Genomic DNA, 15,898 nt, shown 5'->3' on the forward strand with positions numbered 1-15,898 from the left:
GTGGAGAGCAGGAGAAGCAGTGGCGCAGTGCATGGTGGGAATGTTGCGCTAGTTGGACAGGGTCTGTTTTTGCATAAACAAAATCTCAACTTAAAGGTGGGGTAGGTAATTTTGGAGAAACCAGCTCGAGATCGCTAGAATTTGAAAATACACAGCCGGAAGAAATCTGCCACTTCCTTGACATGACCAATGAGGGCACGAGATAAGTTTGTGCACAGATGGAAGGCTGACAGGCAGGTAGGCCATCCGGTTATTTTAGCCGGGCCGTCCTGCTTTTTACAGTATTACGGCTTCCACAGATGACATTTTTTTATGGATTTTTTGTCAAAGCACTTAAGATATTCATTGCTATCGGGATGTTAAGAGCATTCCATGGAATATAACAAAAAGTGTATCTCGAGCCGGTTTCTCAAACTTACCTACCCCACCTTTAATGCAAATAAGTCTATCTAGTGTTACCCGGCTAGCTAGCAAAACTTTGAACAAGAAGTCAAACTAGGCAACAGCTAACAGTAGCATATCCTATTTCTTGCCAAATTGAATTTTTTTCAGAAGTAGATTTTGATAAACTGAATAACAGAAATGTTATTAGCAGTCCAGTTTTGTAATACATGATAAGATAAGAAATCGCTTTAGCAGACAGTTGAGTGGAGCAGCGCAACGACTAGTGCCATTGCCAAATCTGGTACAGATGTAGCCGTAGTAAAATGGAATCACATAAGTTCTGTAAGACAACTGATTGACAACAAAAATACTTTTAGTCTGGATTTTCCTTAACACTAGATCCGCCAAGGGGTACATTTTACCCGCAGCTGTTTCTTGATTGTATGTAACTTATTTTCAACAAAATATTCAAGTGTCCCAGTCTGTGACTTTTCCTGAAAGGGTGTTATGTAGCACCCTCTGTTGTTAAAAATGGTCAATATGAAGTCAGATTGAAAAAATTGCCATTTATACCCATCAGCGCCAGCGGGTAATATTTGCCTTATAGAAAATGCAATGATTTGATCTCGCGCGTAAACATAAACATGATGTGTTGCTATAGCAACGCCTGTTGTTTACTGCGGTTCCTTATAGATAGAGAGATAGATAGAGAGATAGATAGATAGTTAGAGATAGATAGATATATAGTTAGAGATAGATAGATAGAGAGAGAGATAGATAGAGACACTTTGCACATAACTCACGTTAGCGATCTTTTATACTTCATGCAATACTTCAAGAATCCAGAGATTCTATTGGTATAAGTTTCATCACTGTGCGATCAAAACTCACTGTTAACCCTGTGTTCTAGTATGATAAATAAAAGAACATTGTACCTTGAAAATCAATGCATTCTAATAGCGGGTACATTTCACCCGTTGGCGGTTTCAGGTATACAGCGACCCCTGGCGGTTCTAGTGTTAAACAGAGCCTGGTTTTACTACCCCACATTACAACTTGCTAGCTTTTTGAGTCAGCTAACAACAACGTTGGTTGCTAGCCAAAATCTCAATACTAGTTGAGTTGCTTAGGGCTCTTTTCAGTTTGGTGAATATTTCACTCTTAATTTGAACAATTGTATTTTAAATTCTTTGATTCTAGCAATGAAACAACAGACTTTACTTTTTTAAATATTGCGCTAAGGCTAGCTGGCTAATCTATAAACGTAAAAATCTCTGGACTCCAACATAAACATAAACACATTGAACATATGTGTACATTTTACAGGCCCCAGCACACAGGTAAAGAGATAACGTGACATAAGATTGTTGCATTAGAATGATAATGTCCCATCTATCAGCACCCATGTTGTTAGAATTGGCTTGATTTTCCACTGGTAACATACTCAAAGGTAAGGTAGGCTACTTTAAAAAGAAAGTTTCCAGTGCCAGATGTTAATGTTATATTGTTGGAGTTAAATCACAAAGATGATTTTTTTATACATTTGATATCATGTTTTATTACTTATACTCTTTATTTCTCTTTGGCAACAAAAAGGAACAACATTTTTTTATTATTATTTGGTTCAAATGTGCCCTCCATCCACTTACTCTCCTAAATAACCCACAGTTACCCACTGACTGATTTTCAGTCTTTGAACCACACAGGTATCAACGCAGCCTCTTGGCATCGTGATGTGAACCTCAGCTAAACAACATTTATATCCACAAAAAAGACCAACAAGTAAAATAAAATAGAATAAAAATCTAAAAATAAACTACACTACAATTTGACCCTAACCCTAGCTCCAGTGTGGGTTAAATGAACATGAATAACTGAGAGACACAGACAGTGCTTTACAATAATAATAAAAACCACAGGGACAGGTGAAAATAACAAGACTGAAGAGTCTGTCCAGTTGTTGGCATCTTTAAAAGCCAAAGACAAGAAGAAAATTAACGTTTACGCAAACTTTGGCACCATAGCAAAATGGGGAAAAAAAGTGTCAAAAGGTTTAACAAGATGTTTTGGTCGAAGGGGCTTTAAGGAGAGGTGGGAAACTGTCAAATCAGCAATCAAATAGAAATATTTAAAAGTATTTGTTCACTACCAACTGTCAGGTTTGTTTTCCTCTGAGTACACAAGCCTTTCTCCTTCTACCTCAACTTTGTCTCTCAGAATAGAGTGCTGATGTTACTACGAAGAAAACCCACTTTCTGACCACAGTTCTGCCAGTTTCCGTTACCCCTCTGACATACTCTTATAACATAATTCCAGTCCTTTCTCTTGTGGTGTCAGTCTATCTTCTTATAAAGAGTCCAGATATGGACATCCCACAGAGTGGTACATCCAAGCGGACACTGCTCACTGGTTGACATGGGGCTTCAGGGCTTGGTAAAGTCCCTCGAATGTGGGTCGGTCGGGTATATCGCGACTCCAACAACACATCATCAGCTCAAAGAGCGAAGGTGGACAGAGCGGAGGGCCGTAGAGGAAAATCTAGTCGAAAAGACAAAGAGATCGTTAGTAAAGAATCAGAAAAAGGCTTTTTAAGGGGTACAAAGGTTGTCTATGACACATCTCAATTGAACTGTCCTTTGGGAGTGCGTTAGATTCGTCTCACCTGTCTACCCTGGTTCCTGAAGAACTCGCCAGTGTTCTCTATGACCTGTTCGTCGGACAGCAGGCTGTAGGGCTGCTCCTTACACAGAGTGAAGATCTCCCAAAGGGTGACGCCAAACGCCCACACGTCACTGGCCGTGGTGAACTTACCCTGGAGAGGAGGGAGGGGAGGACATTGAAAAATACTGAAATTGCTGCAGAAGTGAAAGCATTACGTATTAGGATGGAGCTTGAAGAAGATGATTTGGAATGCACAAGGGTTTTGTCAACTCTAATGTTATTTCAGCAATTACAATCATTTGATAAACACAATTTGGTGGTAGGGTGTTACCGTCGGACTATAGATGCATCCATTAATAAACATACTTTTTTCACATCATTGCTATGCTAAAGAAATCCTCAAAACCTCACTTATTATAATAAAAAACACCAGAGCCGTTTCAATTTCTTGATTATGCCATCATTTGGAGCGGATGGAGGTATCAGGGAACAACAGCTAGCACTGGGTATAAATGGTCTTCTTTTATTCTTTCTTTAGCCCTGTCTCATGTTTACTCCCCCCCCTCCCTTACCAGCAAGATGCTCTCCCACGCCATCCATCGTATCGGCAGCACCGCCCGGCCTTGGATGCGGTAGTAGTCACTGCTGTACAGGTTCCGGCTCATCCCGAAGTCGGAGATCTTGATGGTGAGGCGGCGGTCCAGCAGGCAGTTTCTGGTGGCCAGGTCGCGATGCACAAAGTTTAGGGACGCCAGATACTTCATCCCTGAGGAGATCTGCACCGACATGTGGAGGAGGTCGGACAGACTGGAATGAGGGGCAAAGGGAAGGAAGAGGGTTAGAGATGAGGAAGGAGATCAGAGTCTGTATCTTCATATGTTCAATATTCGTGCCGCTCTCTGCTGTTTGCATCACCTTCTAAATTAGTTTTAAAGGTATCATATTATGCTATTTTTAGGCATATATTATGGGTCTCAGATATATAAAAATATATAAAAAACATGTCTATGATGTGTTTTGCTCAAAATACCAAACAGATCATGCATTTTACACATCCCTCATATCTCTTTGTTTAAGCCGTGTTAGAGAACTGCAGGTTCGGGGTCCTTAGCTTGAAAAAAAAAAAAAGAGGAGGGGGAGCTTGTGCCTGCTCAGAATTCGAATGAATGCTCCAGTGATTAAACGCCATATCATGTTCCAAACCACATCAAGGATTATTTCTGAAACAGTATGGAGCTCAAATGCTTTTTCTCTTGCGGGTTTACCACTAGTGTTAATTTCGTTGACTAAAACTATGACGAAATATGTTCGTCAACGACCTTTTTTTCCATGACGAAAACGAGACGATGACGAGATGGCACCGACGGCAGTAAACAATAACTGTAACGAAATCATCATGCAATATCGTTGACGAAAAGTGACGAGACGAAAATGTAGTTTACTAAATAAAAACTATGCCAAAATCTCTCTTTACTTTCGTTGACGAAAAATGAGGAGACGAAATATTATTAAAGATAACGTTACATCTCTGATAGTCAGTTTTTCTCCCAGCAGTTCCATTTCCGGTGCTGCGGCTGGGTGCAGCAGCTGTGTGTCTGTGCCGCGCGCGGCGGTACATTTGAATTACACCGGGCAGCGGCACAATATGAACTGTCAGGAAGACTCGGGTCTAACTCATGGTCTAACTAACCTTATTTAACAGAAAATAAAATGGCAACAACAGGGCTTGGGAGCAGTGGTCGCACTCGCGTTAACCGAATACCCCCCCCCCCCCCCGTCAACGCGAGTGAGTGATAAATTGTGCACTCGACGGGTAATAATGGATTATGACGGAAATGTTACGATCCTGTCCGTCAAAATGACTGACAACGAAAAAGTCTAACGCCACCACTGCTTGGGAGAAAGAAACTATGTGATATTTGGGCCCATTTTCGCTACAATGAGGCTGAGAAAAAAAGCGAATGCATTGTTTTATCAGAAGGGAAGCAATGTAGCCTTAACACAGCTGGTAAAAACACCACAAACCTGACCACTCTCTGCAAAGCTGCATTCTTAATCATTCAACCTGTGTTTTTCATCAAATAAGGACAAGATATAATCTTATTGTGAAATAAGTTTGACTAAAATGACAAATTATTGGTTTTGGCTAGACTAGTTTGACTGAAATGTTCTATATAATCTGATGACTAAAAAAGACTCAACAGTTTTCATTGATAAAAAGTAGACTAAAATAATTAGTTTTCTTTGACTAAAATAAGACTAAAATGCTCAGACTTTTAGTCGACTAAATCTTGACTAAATAAAAACAGGATGAAGGTGACTAAATATGACTAAAACTAAAAAGGAAATTTAACACAGGACTAAGACTAAAACTAAATAAAAAAATAGCTGACGAAATTAACACTATTTACCACAAGGTGAGTACCTTTTTATATTTCCTGCTTTTTTTACACATACTCTCTCCAGTACAGGTTAGCTCTGAGTGTTAGCGATGCTTGCTAATCTAAACAAAGATCATATTACGTCCAAAACACGTCGGCATTGTTTCTGATAGCAACATTTCTGATAGTGCCGTGGGTCCGCATTTCCACATTTCCAATATTACGTCATATCAAATCTGGATCAGCTCCGTTGTTCCCCCGTTTTTAGAGATTTGGGTACGGAGGAAAAGAGAGAGGGTTTTATTTTCTGACACTTTGTGAGTTCCCTGACACATATTTATGTATAAAAGACATCAAAAAGTGCATTTGTTTATGATAGGTCCCCTTTAAATTGGAACAGAGTATGGTATATTAACCTGACTGAAGGGATGTTGTTGGCGTGTGTCAGCGTGCTCTCGATCTCCCGCTGCGACAGGAACATGTTGAGGTCTCCGTTCTCCATGTATTCGGTCACCATGCACAGCGGGTCGGACGACACACACACACACAGCAGCCGGATGATGTTGGGGTCGTTCAGACGAGACATGATCTTTATTTCCTTCAGGAAGTCGTTCCTGATGGACACACATATGGCTTTTAGTCATCTGGGTCTCACACAGATTATGAACATAATATTCAATTCATATCAGCAGCATCTGCAGTACTCTGTCCATTCATCCAATACAAAATTACAGCAGTTACAGAAATAAACAGACCCTAAGTAAGGCTGGGTTATGTGTTCTTACGGTCTTTGTTCATTTGTTGATCTGTGACTTTCTGCAGGACTGTAATAAATCTGTACAATCATTTTATTCGGCTCAAATAAAATGCTTGGACGGACTCATTATAGTTCACCTGCCTCTCTACCTACATGTCCACCAGTCTGCGTGCCTACCTGCTGGCACTGCGAATCATCGGCTAGCTGCTAGCTTGACACCTGTGAGTTCATCATGATATGTTTACATTCATAACTATGGTTTTGGGGGTGTGGCTTTGGAGGAAGGCCTGAAAAGAGATCTTTCACACTACATTTAGCGGGATTTAGCTAAGGCTGCAAGCTATTTTCATTGGAAAAGAGTTAGCAACATTGGGCTGGGATTTTGGTTACAAATGTAGCTTACTCTTGCTCGCTTCTTCAATTTGACCCACCATAACTTAAAAAGGTACAATGTATTGTACCTAGCCACATGCTCCAATGTAAAGAGCAGCATTACAACTTGGGAAATTCAATCTAAATTCAGTCAGAAGCCAAATACTAACTAAGAACAGTGTCTCTACGACTCATTTTGAGATTACCGTTACAGTGTCTGTGGAAATTCATGGTCCTAAGAGGACGAATCCTTAGGATTTTTGTGATTAAATTACTTTCGTCTCGAGCCGCATTGAGTTCAAAATGTTCACGCGTACACAGACACTGTATACAACTCCCATTGAGGATGTTCCTGCACCCTTGTTATGAGACACTTAATAAGTTGTGTGATATGTGTTCCACTTAGCAGATTTTAATGATCCACATTCAAGATTGTTGAAGAAACAATAAGGTCACAGATCCTTACACATAAAATCACTGTCACACACACACACACACACACACACACACACACACACACACACACACACACACACACACACACACACACACACACACACACACACACACACACACACACACACACACACACACACACACACACACACACACACACACACACACACACACACACACACACACAGTGTACCTGGCCTGGCTGGTGGCGTCGGCCCTCAGCTGTTTAACAGCTACCAGTACAGAATGCCCATCTCTGTCAGGGAGGGGGGACCCTTCCCCAAGGAATTCTGGGAGTCCCTCTGCCTCACACAGGTGGACCTGCAGGAGATACTAGGTATAAATACAACCATGGAAGCAAGCAGCCTACTTTCAAGAGACAAAAGAGTTTTATGAAAATCCTGATATTCTCTTATTGTAGGAAGTCCTAGTCAGATTCTTAGAAATTGATGTTAAAATAAATCACGTCATTTTAAAAACCTTTCAGACGTGTTTCAATTCTGCAAACTTTTCTGGATTTAAAGTGTTTCTTGATTTGCTGTTGCCAAGCCCGACCCCTGCTCACCTCTCCAAACTGCCCCTCCCCCAGCTTCTCCCTGAAGATCAGCTGTTGCCGTGGGAACTCGGCGGCAGAGATGTCCTTCCGGGTGAGCGAGTCTACGGTGAGGGCGGGGACAGCGTACATGTTGCTGCCGGTGACGCCCTGCAGCCGCACGATGTCCGTTTCAGCGTAGTGCGGTGCGTTGCTATGGAAACACTGGTGCGGCGTGCACTGGGTGACGTCAGGCTCGGCGTAGCCTCCTCCACACGCTGAGGGAGAGAGTACAGGTCAGTTCTTCCTTTCAGACCTTTCTCTGTGAGTCCTTGGGAGCAGAAATAATCATTTTGTTTTTACAGCTTCCTATGAATCACTTCGTATCTTAGTGAAACACATTTAACAAAAAGTTCTGGGGAACTCTCTTCGAACTTTAATTAATATCAATGTGTTTATATCTCCAATAAATTACCTTTGTGTAATAACAGTGTAATAACAGTGTTATAACGGTGTAATATATGTGAAATAATAGTGGTGGAATGTAACTAAGTACATTGACTCAACTATTGTACATACTGTAACTAGAAATTTGAAGTACTTCAACTGAGAATTTCCATATTACGCTACTTAATACATTTACTTGACCTCATTTTGTAGGCAAATGTTGTACTTTTTACTCCAATACATTGCAGATTTATGTTCTTAGTAAAAGATAAAATGTATAAATGATGGTATATTATTATAGGTTAAACTACAAATAAACTATATATAAAGTATTTAAAATAAACCCCACCTTTACCAGATGCAACATTAAAGTGTTCAACACATTAATGCATCAATAACTATAATATAAACATTTAATATGTAGGATTCTATAACTGAATTATTCTTCCACCTCTGGTCAATGTAGAGGAACAATAACATTAGTGATATCAGCAGGATCCCTGATATGTGATATGTTGATCATCAGAAGAGTTTCAATGATTTTTAAGGCTAAAGCTGAAAATTGATACTTGAGATTAAGTTAAAAAATATACCGTACTAATATATTTTATAAGGGTCAATCACATTTAGTTTTTCAAAAATGGTTATTGTGATATTTAAAAATGTAAAAATCGAAGAGTCAACGCTCTCTGGTGGACAAACTTTGTCAGTGCTTTTCTTTTCTCTAAAAACGTGTACTATTTATGTACTGCTTATTATTAACACGCACACAGATACCAATATAAAATGTATTGGCCCCAATACAAATATATTGTTTTCTCTATAATTTCCAATATAATTAACCTATAGTATTTTGAGTTAACTACTCTGAGATAATCCTGAATTGATGACCACATTCATTTAATTACATTTAGGGCCCCATTTATTTCATTAATGTGACTTCGACCTTACATACATGATTTTTAACCTCTATAGTTTAGTCAGAACAATTCCACCCACAGCAGGAAACAAAAGTAAAGAAATGTAATAAAGGTCTGTAGGAAGGAAATTAGTATCTGATAGACGTTGAAGTCACACCTTTCAGCTCTTACCACGCAGCCAGCCTGATGTCATGTGACAGGAAGTCAGCAGGAGGAGGTCATAGAGAGGGTTACCGAGGAGGAGAGCTGGAAGAAGAGGAGGAGGAAACAAGGAGAGGGCTGGGAGGTGAAGGAGAGAGATCGGCAGATTGAAAGAACATGCACATTCAGCGTCATCAAGACAATACTGAAGAGAGGGTACGAGAAAAAAGAGAAGGACCGTAAGCATGTTTCTGAAGGAAAAAAAGAAAGTTCGAGGGTGTTTGTGAAGCTGCCAGCAGGGGGCGCACTGCAGCAGTTTGATGCATTTTAGCAGAGGCCGCCGCTCTCCAGAGGCGCTTTAACAGTCGGGTCTAAACATGTCGTCACGGATGATCAGGAGTATTTTTAAAGCATTGCTGATTCAGATTTACTTCCCTTCAAGTGTCTTTTGTTAGATGAGAAACGTTTGGGTTGAAAAGCACTAAATGGTCAATAACTGGTCAATAAAACATGAGAAAAAGTATGGGTCTGTGAGAGAGTTTCAAAGGGAAGTTCTACTATTATTTTTAATATAATATTATATGATATTATTATCTACTGTAAGGTTAAGCTCAGGCCATATTGAGTAACTGTGTACTAATAGGAAGCTCAGGATGAGGCATGGTTTTTCAAAATAATAGCACCATACGATAACTGTATACTTAGGATACCTAGAATGAGGATCTTTTTTTTTAAAGCACAAGAAAGTAACTGTATCGTTAAAGGAAGTTTTGCAAAATTAAAATCCCTAAAAAGAAACAAAACAGATACTGCTAACAAAACCTAATTAGCTCTGGCAAATTTAGCATTGGGATAAAGATCACGGGCCAATCACACAGTCAGATCTCTCAGTGGGGTATTTACGAGTTCTTCCTGCTATACCAACTGTATGTTTAAACCATAGACTGTATATATAAATGGACGTAGGGTCCGTGACGTCACCCATAGGATTCTGCAGAGTTGATGAGAAGCCTAAAGTAGGCAGTGTCGGCCACTAACGTGTCGACAGTGACGTCAGAGTCTAACGGCCCGTCCACACAGCAGCGTTAAAAAAATCTTCCAACACTTCTGCCCATTCACTTTGAATGGGGTGACGTCACTTTGCCTCACTTTTCGCCGAACTGCATTGTGGGAAGCAAAGCGGAGATTTCCAGGCATCTCAGGCTTCAAAAGTTGAGCAATGTTCAACTTTTGAAGCAGAGGTGGAAGCATCAGCCAATCAAATCCAAATACAAACCGGAGGAGCCAGGCATGGAGGGAGGTGGCAGAGACAGTGGTAGGTTTTCGCCTGTTTGGGGAGTTTATATCCAGTTTACTTCGGGCTTTTTTGCTTTGTATGTCGGGGGCGGGAGATTCATGTAATTGGTTGTTGGTCGCGTTGCTCGCAAAAAATCCCCAAGCTTCAGATACGCCCACCTCCAAGATTTTTTTAACGCTGCTGTGTGGACGTACCGTAACTCCCGCCTGCTCCAGCCTGATCCAAATAAGGGCAAAGAGGCGGAGCCGAGGCGGGACCTGCTGCCAAGGAGCTGGAAGCTCCAGAGCTAGCTGAGGCTACCAAGCTAAGCTAACATGCTCCCCGTTTGCACACTGCCGTGGCATTTTACGTTTCTAAGGTAAGCGGACATGAAACTATTCAGCAAAACTATAAATAATAATCTAAGTTATTTAGAGTTTTTAGCATAATACTTCAGAATCTTAAAATCCCTTGACGTTTGTATTAGGGATGGGTACGATTAATCGAATATTCGAAATTATTCAGGTATGAGAATATGAGTTATGAGTTATGAATATTTGTATTGTAATTTTTTTCTTTTTTTTGGGAGGGGTGACTAAGTTGATTACATATGATCAATGTATACGACAGTGCCATAGCTAAATGTGTTAGGTCTAAAGGTGTGTTTTGCTCCGCTCACCGGTCCCTCACAGCGGGCAGAGCTGCAGGTGCTGATCTCTCTCTCACGTCCGGTTATACTTCACTCGCGTTTATGTCCAAATCCATCAGATCTAGCTAGTTCTAGCAAATGATATGACTGCTGCCCCTCCCTACACGCAGATCACGCAGACTCAAACCTCATCTTATGCCCAAATTCCAGCTGAGAGGGTCTTCTCTACAGCTGGCCTGATTGTGAATCGCCTCCGCACCCGCCTCTCCCCTGAGCATGTAGACATGCTCATATTATTATTATTAATATGAAGACTTTTTTTTTTTTTTAATATATAAATATTATCATGAACCGAAATGTACATATCCTTTTAAATCATATTTTTAAACCCAAGTTATGTTCCCCCGATGAGCTGAGCAGGCAGAGTCCCTGTAGCATCACGGAGCTGCTAGCAGAGAGACAGGAAGCTAACAGCAGCAGTCACTGGACAGAGCTGTCACTCAATGTGACCACGCCCTAATTTATGCATAACTTTAAGACTGAATATTAATTAAACAAATGAGTTGAGAAAAAATTCACCCCCCAATCCATAGTCATGAAGGGGGAATCTAACTATACAGAGAATATGTTTTTTTGAACCATGATGTAAACATGTTTATTTCTGCTGCAAAGTTGTGCATTTTAACATGGGGGTCTATGGAAATTGCTCCCTTCTGCAGACTGCTCCTACTGGCCACTAGATGAACTGCAGTTTGAGGCACATCCTTATTGTCCTCCCCGCTCTGCCCCAGAGTTTGCCGCTTGGTTTAAACTCATGAAAAATCATGTTTTTCAAAATAAAAGCCCATTAAAGTAACTACACTTACGGCCCGTCCACACAGCGGCTTTGGAAAAAGCTTGCCGGCGAGCGTATCTGAAGCTCGACCAACAACCAATCACATGAATCTCCCGCCCCTGACACACAAGCAGCGGTTTGATTGGCTAGAGCAGGGGTCGGCAACCCCTGGCACGCGTGCCAACATTGGCACGCGGCACCGTAACCAGTGGCACACTAGGAATAAGTGGAATAAGTGTGCAAAATATTTAAATTGTATTTTCGGATCCTGAACGAGACCGCCGCCAGAGCGCGTCTCCCCGTTACCTGCAGAAGGAAGCCATGCACGTAGCGCAGCCCCGCTCTCTTTAACTCCAGGTGACTTTCTGCCGCTTTCCTCCGTGGTGCAGTGCTGATCGTTTCACCACAGAGGAAAGCACTTCACAAATTGCAGTACCCATAAGGAGCTGTACAAATACAGCAGTTTTTGCGTGGCTGTGTGTGTCTTTAGTTGAAAGCCCAGTGGCGATCTGCTCATCTCTCATTGAAATAATATGCTACAAAGGGGCGGACTGGCCATCTGTGTGTTGAACTTTCCTGTCGGCTCCCAGACCGTAGTCGAGGAGGGCAGAAGCAACAAGCTTCAGGTTCAATAACCCACTTTAGCTTAAATGACTGGAGAGAGGCGAGCTCTTCTTGGGAGGCCGTTGCATTTATTTAGCTGTTCTTCTGTTTCACAAAATACATCACAGACCTCTGTTTTTCTGCTGCCTCGTTTCACTTCCAGAAACACACGCTCGCTCACTCTCGCTCTACCATCCACACACACACATGCACACGCCACACCCCTCTCTCTCTCTCTCTTAAAGGGATAGCGATCTCATCTCACTCTGCATGACCCTAATATCATAACATGTGTGTTCTGGAGAATCACAGAACGGACGATCGTCCTTATTATTATGCCGTTTAAAACCAATTATTTAATGTGTTTGTTAAATTCGGCATCATGTAAGTTGTGCTGACAGGTACACACACACTGCTTCCGCGCAGCGAGGCTCCCCCGCCCTCCTGTTGATAGTTCACCAGCGTCAAGTTCCTCAACCCCCCCCCCCCCCCGCCCCCCCCGTTGATAATTCTCAATCGTTGGCACGCCGATAACAATTTTTTTTTTTAATGGCACTTCATATCAAAAAGGTTGCCGACCCCTGGGCTAGAGCTTGTACTGGCATATGATTTGATTGGCTGACGCTTCCACCGAAAGCTTCAGAAGCTTCAAAAGTTGAACATTGCTCAACTTTTGCAGCCTGAAACGCCAGGAAAGCTCCGCTCTGCTTCCCACAATGCAGTTCGGCGAAAAGTGACGTCACTCCATTCAAAGTGAATGGGCAGAAGCGTTGGAAGAAGCTTCCAACGCCGCTGTGTGGACGGGCCGTTACAAGTAGCTCAGTATTAGGCATGTTTTTCAAAATAAAAGCCCCATTGAGTAATTCTGTCCAAACAGGAAGCTCAAGATGAGTATGCTTTTAAAATAAATCCTAAGAAAGTAACTGTATTGTTACAGGGAGTTCAAGTTTAGGCTAGTTTTTCAGAATAAAAGCCCCAGAAAAAAACAATACAGCTTTCAAAACCTACTTAGCACCGTAATGCCAGTCACATTGTCAAATATTCTCCGTAGGGGATTTTCTAATTCTTTCTGCTTTCACTACTCAAAGGATTAATATAGTGCAGCCTGTTCACCTGAAGCCTCGGCACTCTGCGACAGCTCCGGCAGCTTGTTCCTCAGCACCGCCGGGTTCTGGTACTGTGGGTCCAACAGGAACACTCTCTCATAGTGAGGGTCAGTGTTGGCGGGGCCTGAGGAGAAAATGACACACCATCATGCACACAAAGCGCCAACAACCCTGCAATAGTTTGTTTAAGCAAATTGAATGACTTCAGTATCAAATGACTGTCACGATTTTAGTTTTGTCTGTCTTGTCTTGGTTTTATTTTGAAATTCTGTTCTCCCTGTGTCTTGTCTTCCTTCCTGTGTTTGACCTCCTGTGTCTGATTGTCTGATTGTGTTCACCTGTTGCCCTTGTGTTTCTGCCTCCCCTGCCCAGCTGTGTCTTCCCTTCTGTTTATTTAGTCTTGTCTTCCCCTGTGCTCCATGTCGGTTCGTTGTCTTTCCTTTCACGTCACGCTCCATGTTTGTCCCTGAAGTTTTTGGTCCTGGATTCCTTACTCGTGCTCCCCTGATTTGGTAATGTTAAGTTGTTCCTTGTTTTCTTTTGTCATCGGCTTTCTGAAATAAAGCTCGCTTTTTGTTACCCTTTGAAACCCGCTTCTCCCTTTTGAAACTGCATTTGGGTCCTAACTTTCCTCAAATCCTGACAGAGACAACAATACAATTCTTATATACACAACATATGTCCATGAGAACATCATACGTCACTTTGATGAGCAAGTGACTTTATATGTTTCTACTTTGGACTTGAAAATCAGCAGTGTTTTTGTGCAGGACATAATCCAGGAGCAATTTCGATTAACTAATGGCTTTAATGCTGTTAAATATTTAAAAAATCATCATCAAATGAGTCAATTTGGTGTTTGAAGTGAAAAAACATAAATTTAAATGTATTTTATTATTATTTATTACTTTTTATTGCTTATATCCTGTTTAGCCTTTTGTGAAAAAATGTTTTTTACGAACATAAAAATATGCATTAACTCCAATAGCACAATTACCTTATTATCATTATTAATGGTGATAACAATATATATAATGATACTACAAATAATAATACTTATACTAATGATTATTTGTAATTAATTGTATTTATATATGATCTTTAATATATATAAAAATATGATCACTACAAATCTGACCATGATACTCCAAATGTTTTGTAGTGTACCTGTGGGGGCGTGGCCTGAGCGAGGGGGCACAGGGGGGGTCTGCAGGATGATGGTGTCACTGCAGGACGACAGCCTGACGGTCACCTCCTCGTCCAGGATCCGACGTGGAGCCTGAAGGAGGAGAAAGGTAAAAAATAATGTAGAAAACCTCCATATCCAATGCTCAAATTCAAGGGAAGAGGTTGATTAGGAACCTTTGGTTTTAAAAAGCTGCCTTTCCATTTCCATTTGATTCATTTTTATAAATAACCCAATACAGTTATGTGAAATCTGTTGACATAATACATTTAATTAAAGTCATCGTTTCAGTTTTTTCAGTGTGTGTCATTAACATACATACATAACAACGCTGTAGAAAATTATTTTATTTTATTTTCAGGTCATCCAAAATAGGTTTGAAGCTTGAGCCTTCACCACCTGTTTACTAAAATCAAAATCAACTTCCATTATCCTCTGTCTCTTCTTCAGTGGTTAATCTGCTCACCTTCTCCAGCACCTTGCAGACATATTGGCACCAGAGGATGAGGACGATGATGATGACTAACATCAGGATGATGGTGACCAGGCAGCCAATCAGGATGGGCGTGTTCCCGTCATCTGGCGGGTCACTCGCTGACACATTGGCTGTAATGTTTCCTACAGATGAGTTCGTTAACAATATTCACTGGTTCCATTGAAAAATGCTTGTATTTGTTTTGATACAATGAGATGATCATTTATTGATGTGGAATTGATAAAGAGAACATTGTTAAAGCTGAAAAAGGCAGTTTTTTGGAAAAGGCGGAATTTAAAAACAAAGCACATGCACAAATGCTAAAGCCAAGCCTCCAATCCGCGTCTTTATGGCAGTTTCAAATCTGGTATTGGCTCAATCCAATTAATAGAGGAGGGAAATTAACTCTGGGTTCAGCTTTAAGCGCATTTTACAACTTTTAAGCCCTAATGATTTACGTTTATGGCTATGGAAGTGTTCCTTTTGTAGAGTTGATTTACGTCACTTGTCACTTACTTTACACCCTCATTGTGATTATGATCTGGCATTTATTGGTTTTCCAACCAACTTTGAACCAAAACTCCTACTTCCTTATGGCAAATGCTTCAACGCAGCATCGACCAACCCAGTCTCACGGCATTTCGTGTTATAGTCACAACATTTAATCTATTGATTCGTGTTCACCAACACGATTTTCCACTTTTTTTTTCGTGTCAC

General features: G+C 41.0%; 1 protein-coding gene and 1 long non-coding RNA gene across 3 annotated transcripts in view; one reads left to right on the forward strand and one right to left on the reverse strand.

Annotated features, from left to right (window-relative positions):
- Positions 1-1,931: 1,931 nt before the first annotated feature.
- ddr2l (discoidin domain receptor family, member 2, like) overlaps positions 1,932-15,898 on the reverse strand; it is a 51,085-nt gene continuing 37,118 nt past the window's right edge. Inside the window, exons 11-19 of one of the 2 annotated variants that reach the window (XM_034118341.1) lie at positions 15,173-15,312; positions 14,688-14,799; positions 13,528-13,644; positions 7,577-7,821; positions 7,205-7,332; positions 5,843-6,040; positions 3,618-3,852; positions 3,047-3,196; positions 1,932-2,922 (exon numbers count right to left, since the gene is read on the reverse strand). In XM_034118341.1, coding sequence (XP_033974232.1) covers positions 2,788-2,922; positions 3,047-3,196; positions 3,618-3,852; positions 5,843-6,040; positions 7,205-7,332; positions 7,577-7,821; positions 13,528-13,644; positions 14,688-14,799; positions 15,173-15,312 — 1,460 coding nt within the window. In that variant the 3' untranslated portion in view covers positions 1,932-2,787. Of the gene's footprint in view, positions 2,923-3,046; positions 3,197-3,617; positions 3,853-5,842; positions 6,041-7,204; positions 7,333-7,576; positions 7,822-13,527; positions 13,645-14,687; positions 14,800-15,172; positions 15,325-15,898 lie in introns of both variants that reach the window. The other variant, XM_034118340.1, reaches the window with a different exon arrangement.
- LOC117472902 lies at positions 13,911-15,256 on the forward strand. Its single transcript, XR_004554969.1, has 3 exons — positions 13,911-14,032; positions 14,683-14,815; positions 15,157-15,256. It is a non-coding gene; the product is annotated as an uncharacterized LOC117472902 (long non-coding RNA).

The sequence above is a fragment of the Trematomus bernacchii genome, unplaced genomic scaffold (genome assembly GCF_902827165.1).
Source record: "Trematomus bernacchii unplaced genomic scaffold, fTreBer1.1, whole genome shotgun sequence".
Classification (NCBI taxonomy): Eukaryota; Metazoa; Chordata; class Actinopteri; order Perciformes; family Nototheniidae; genus Trematomus; species Trematomus bernacchii.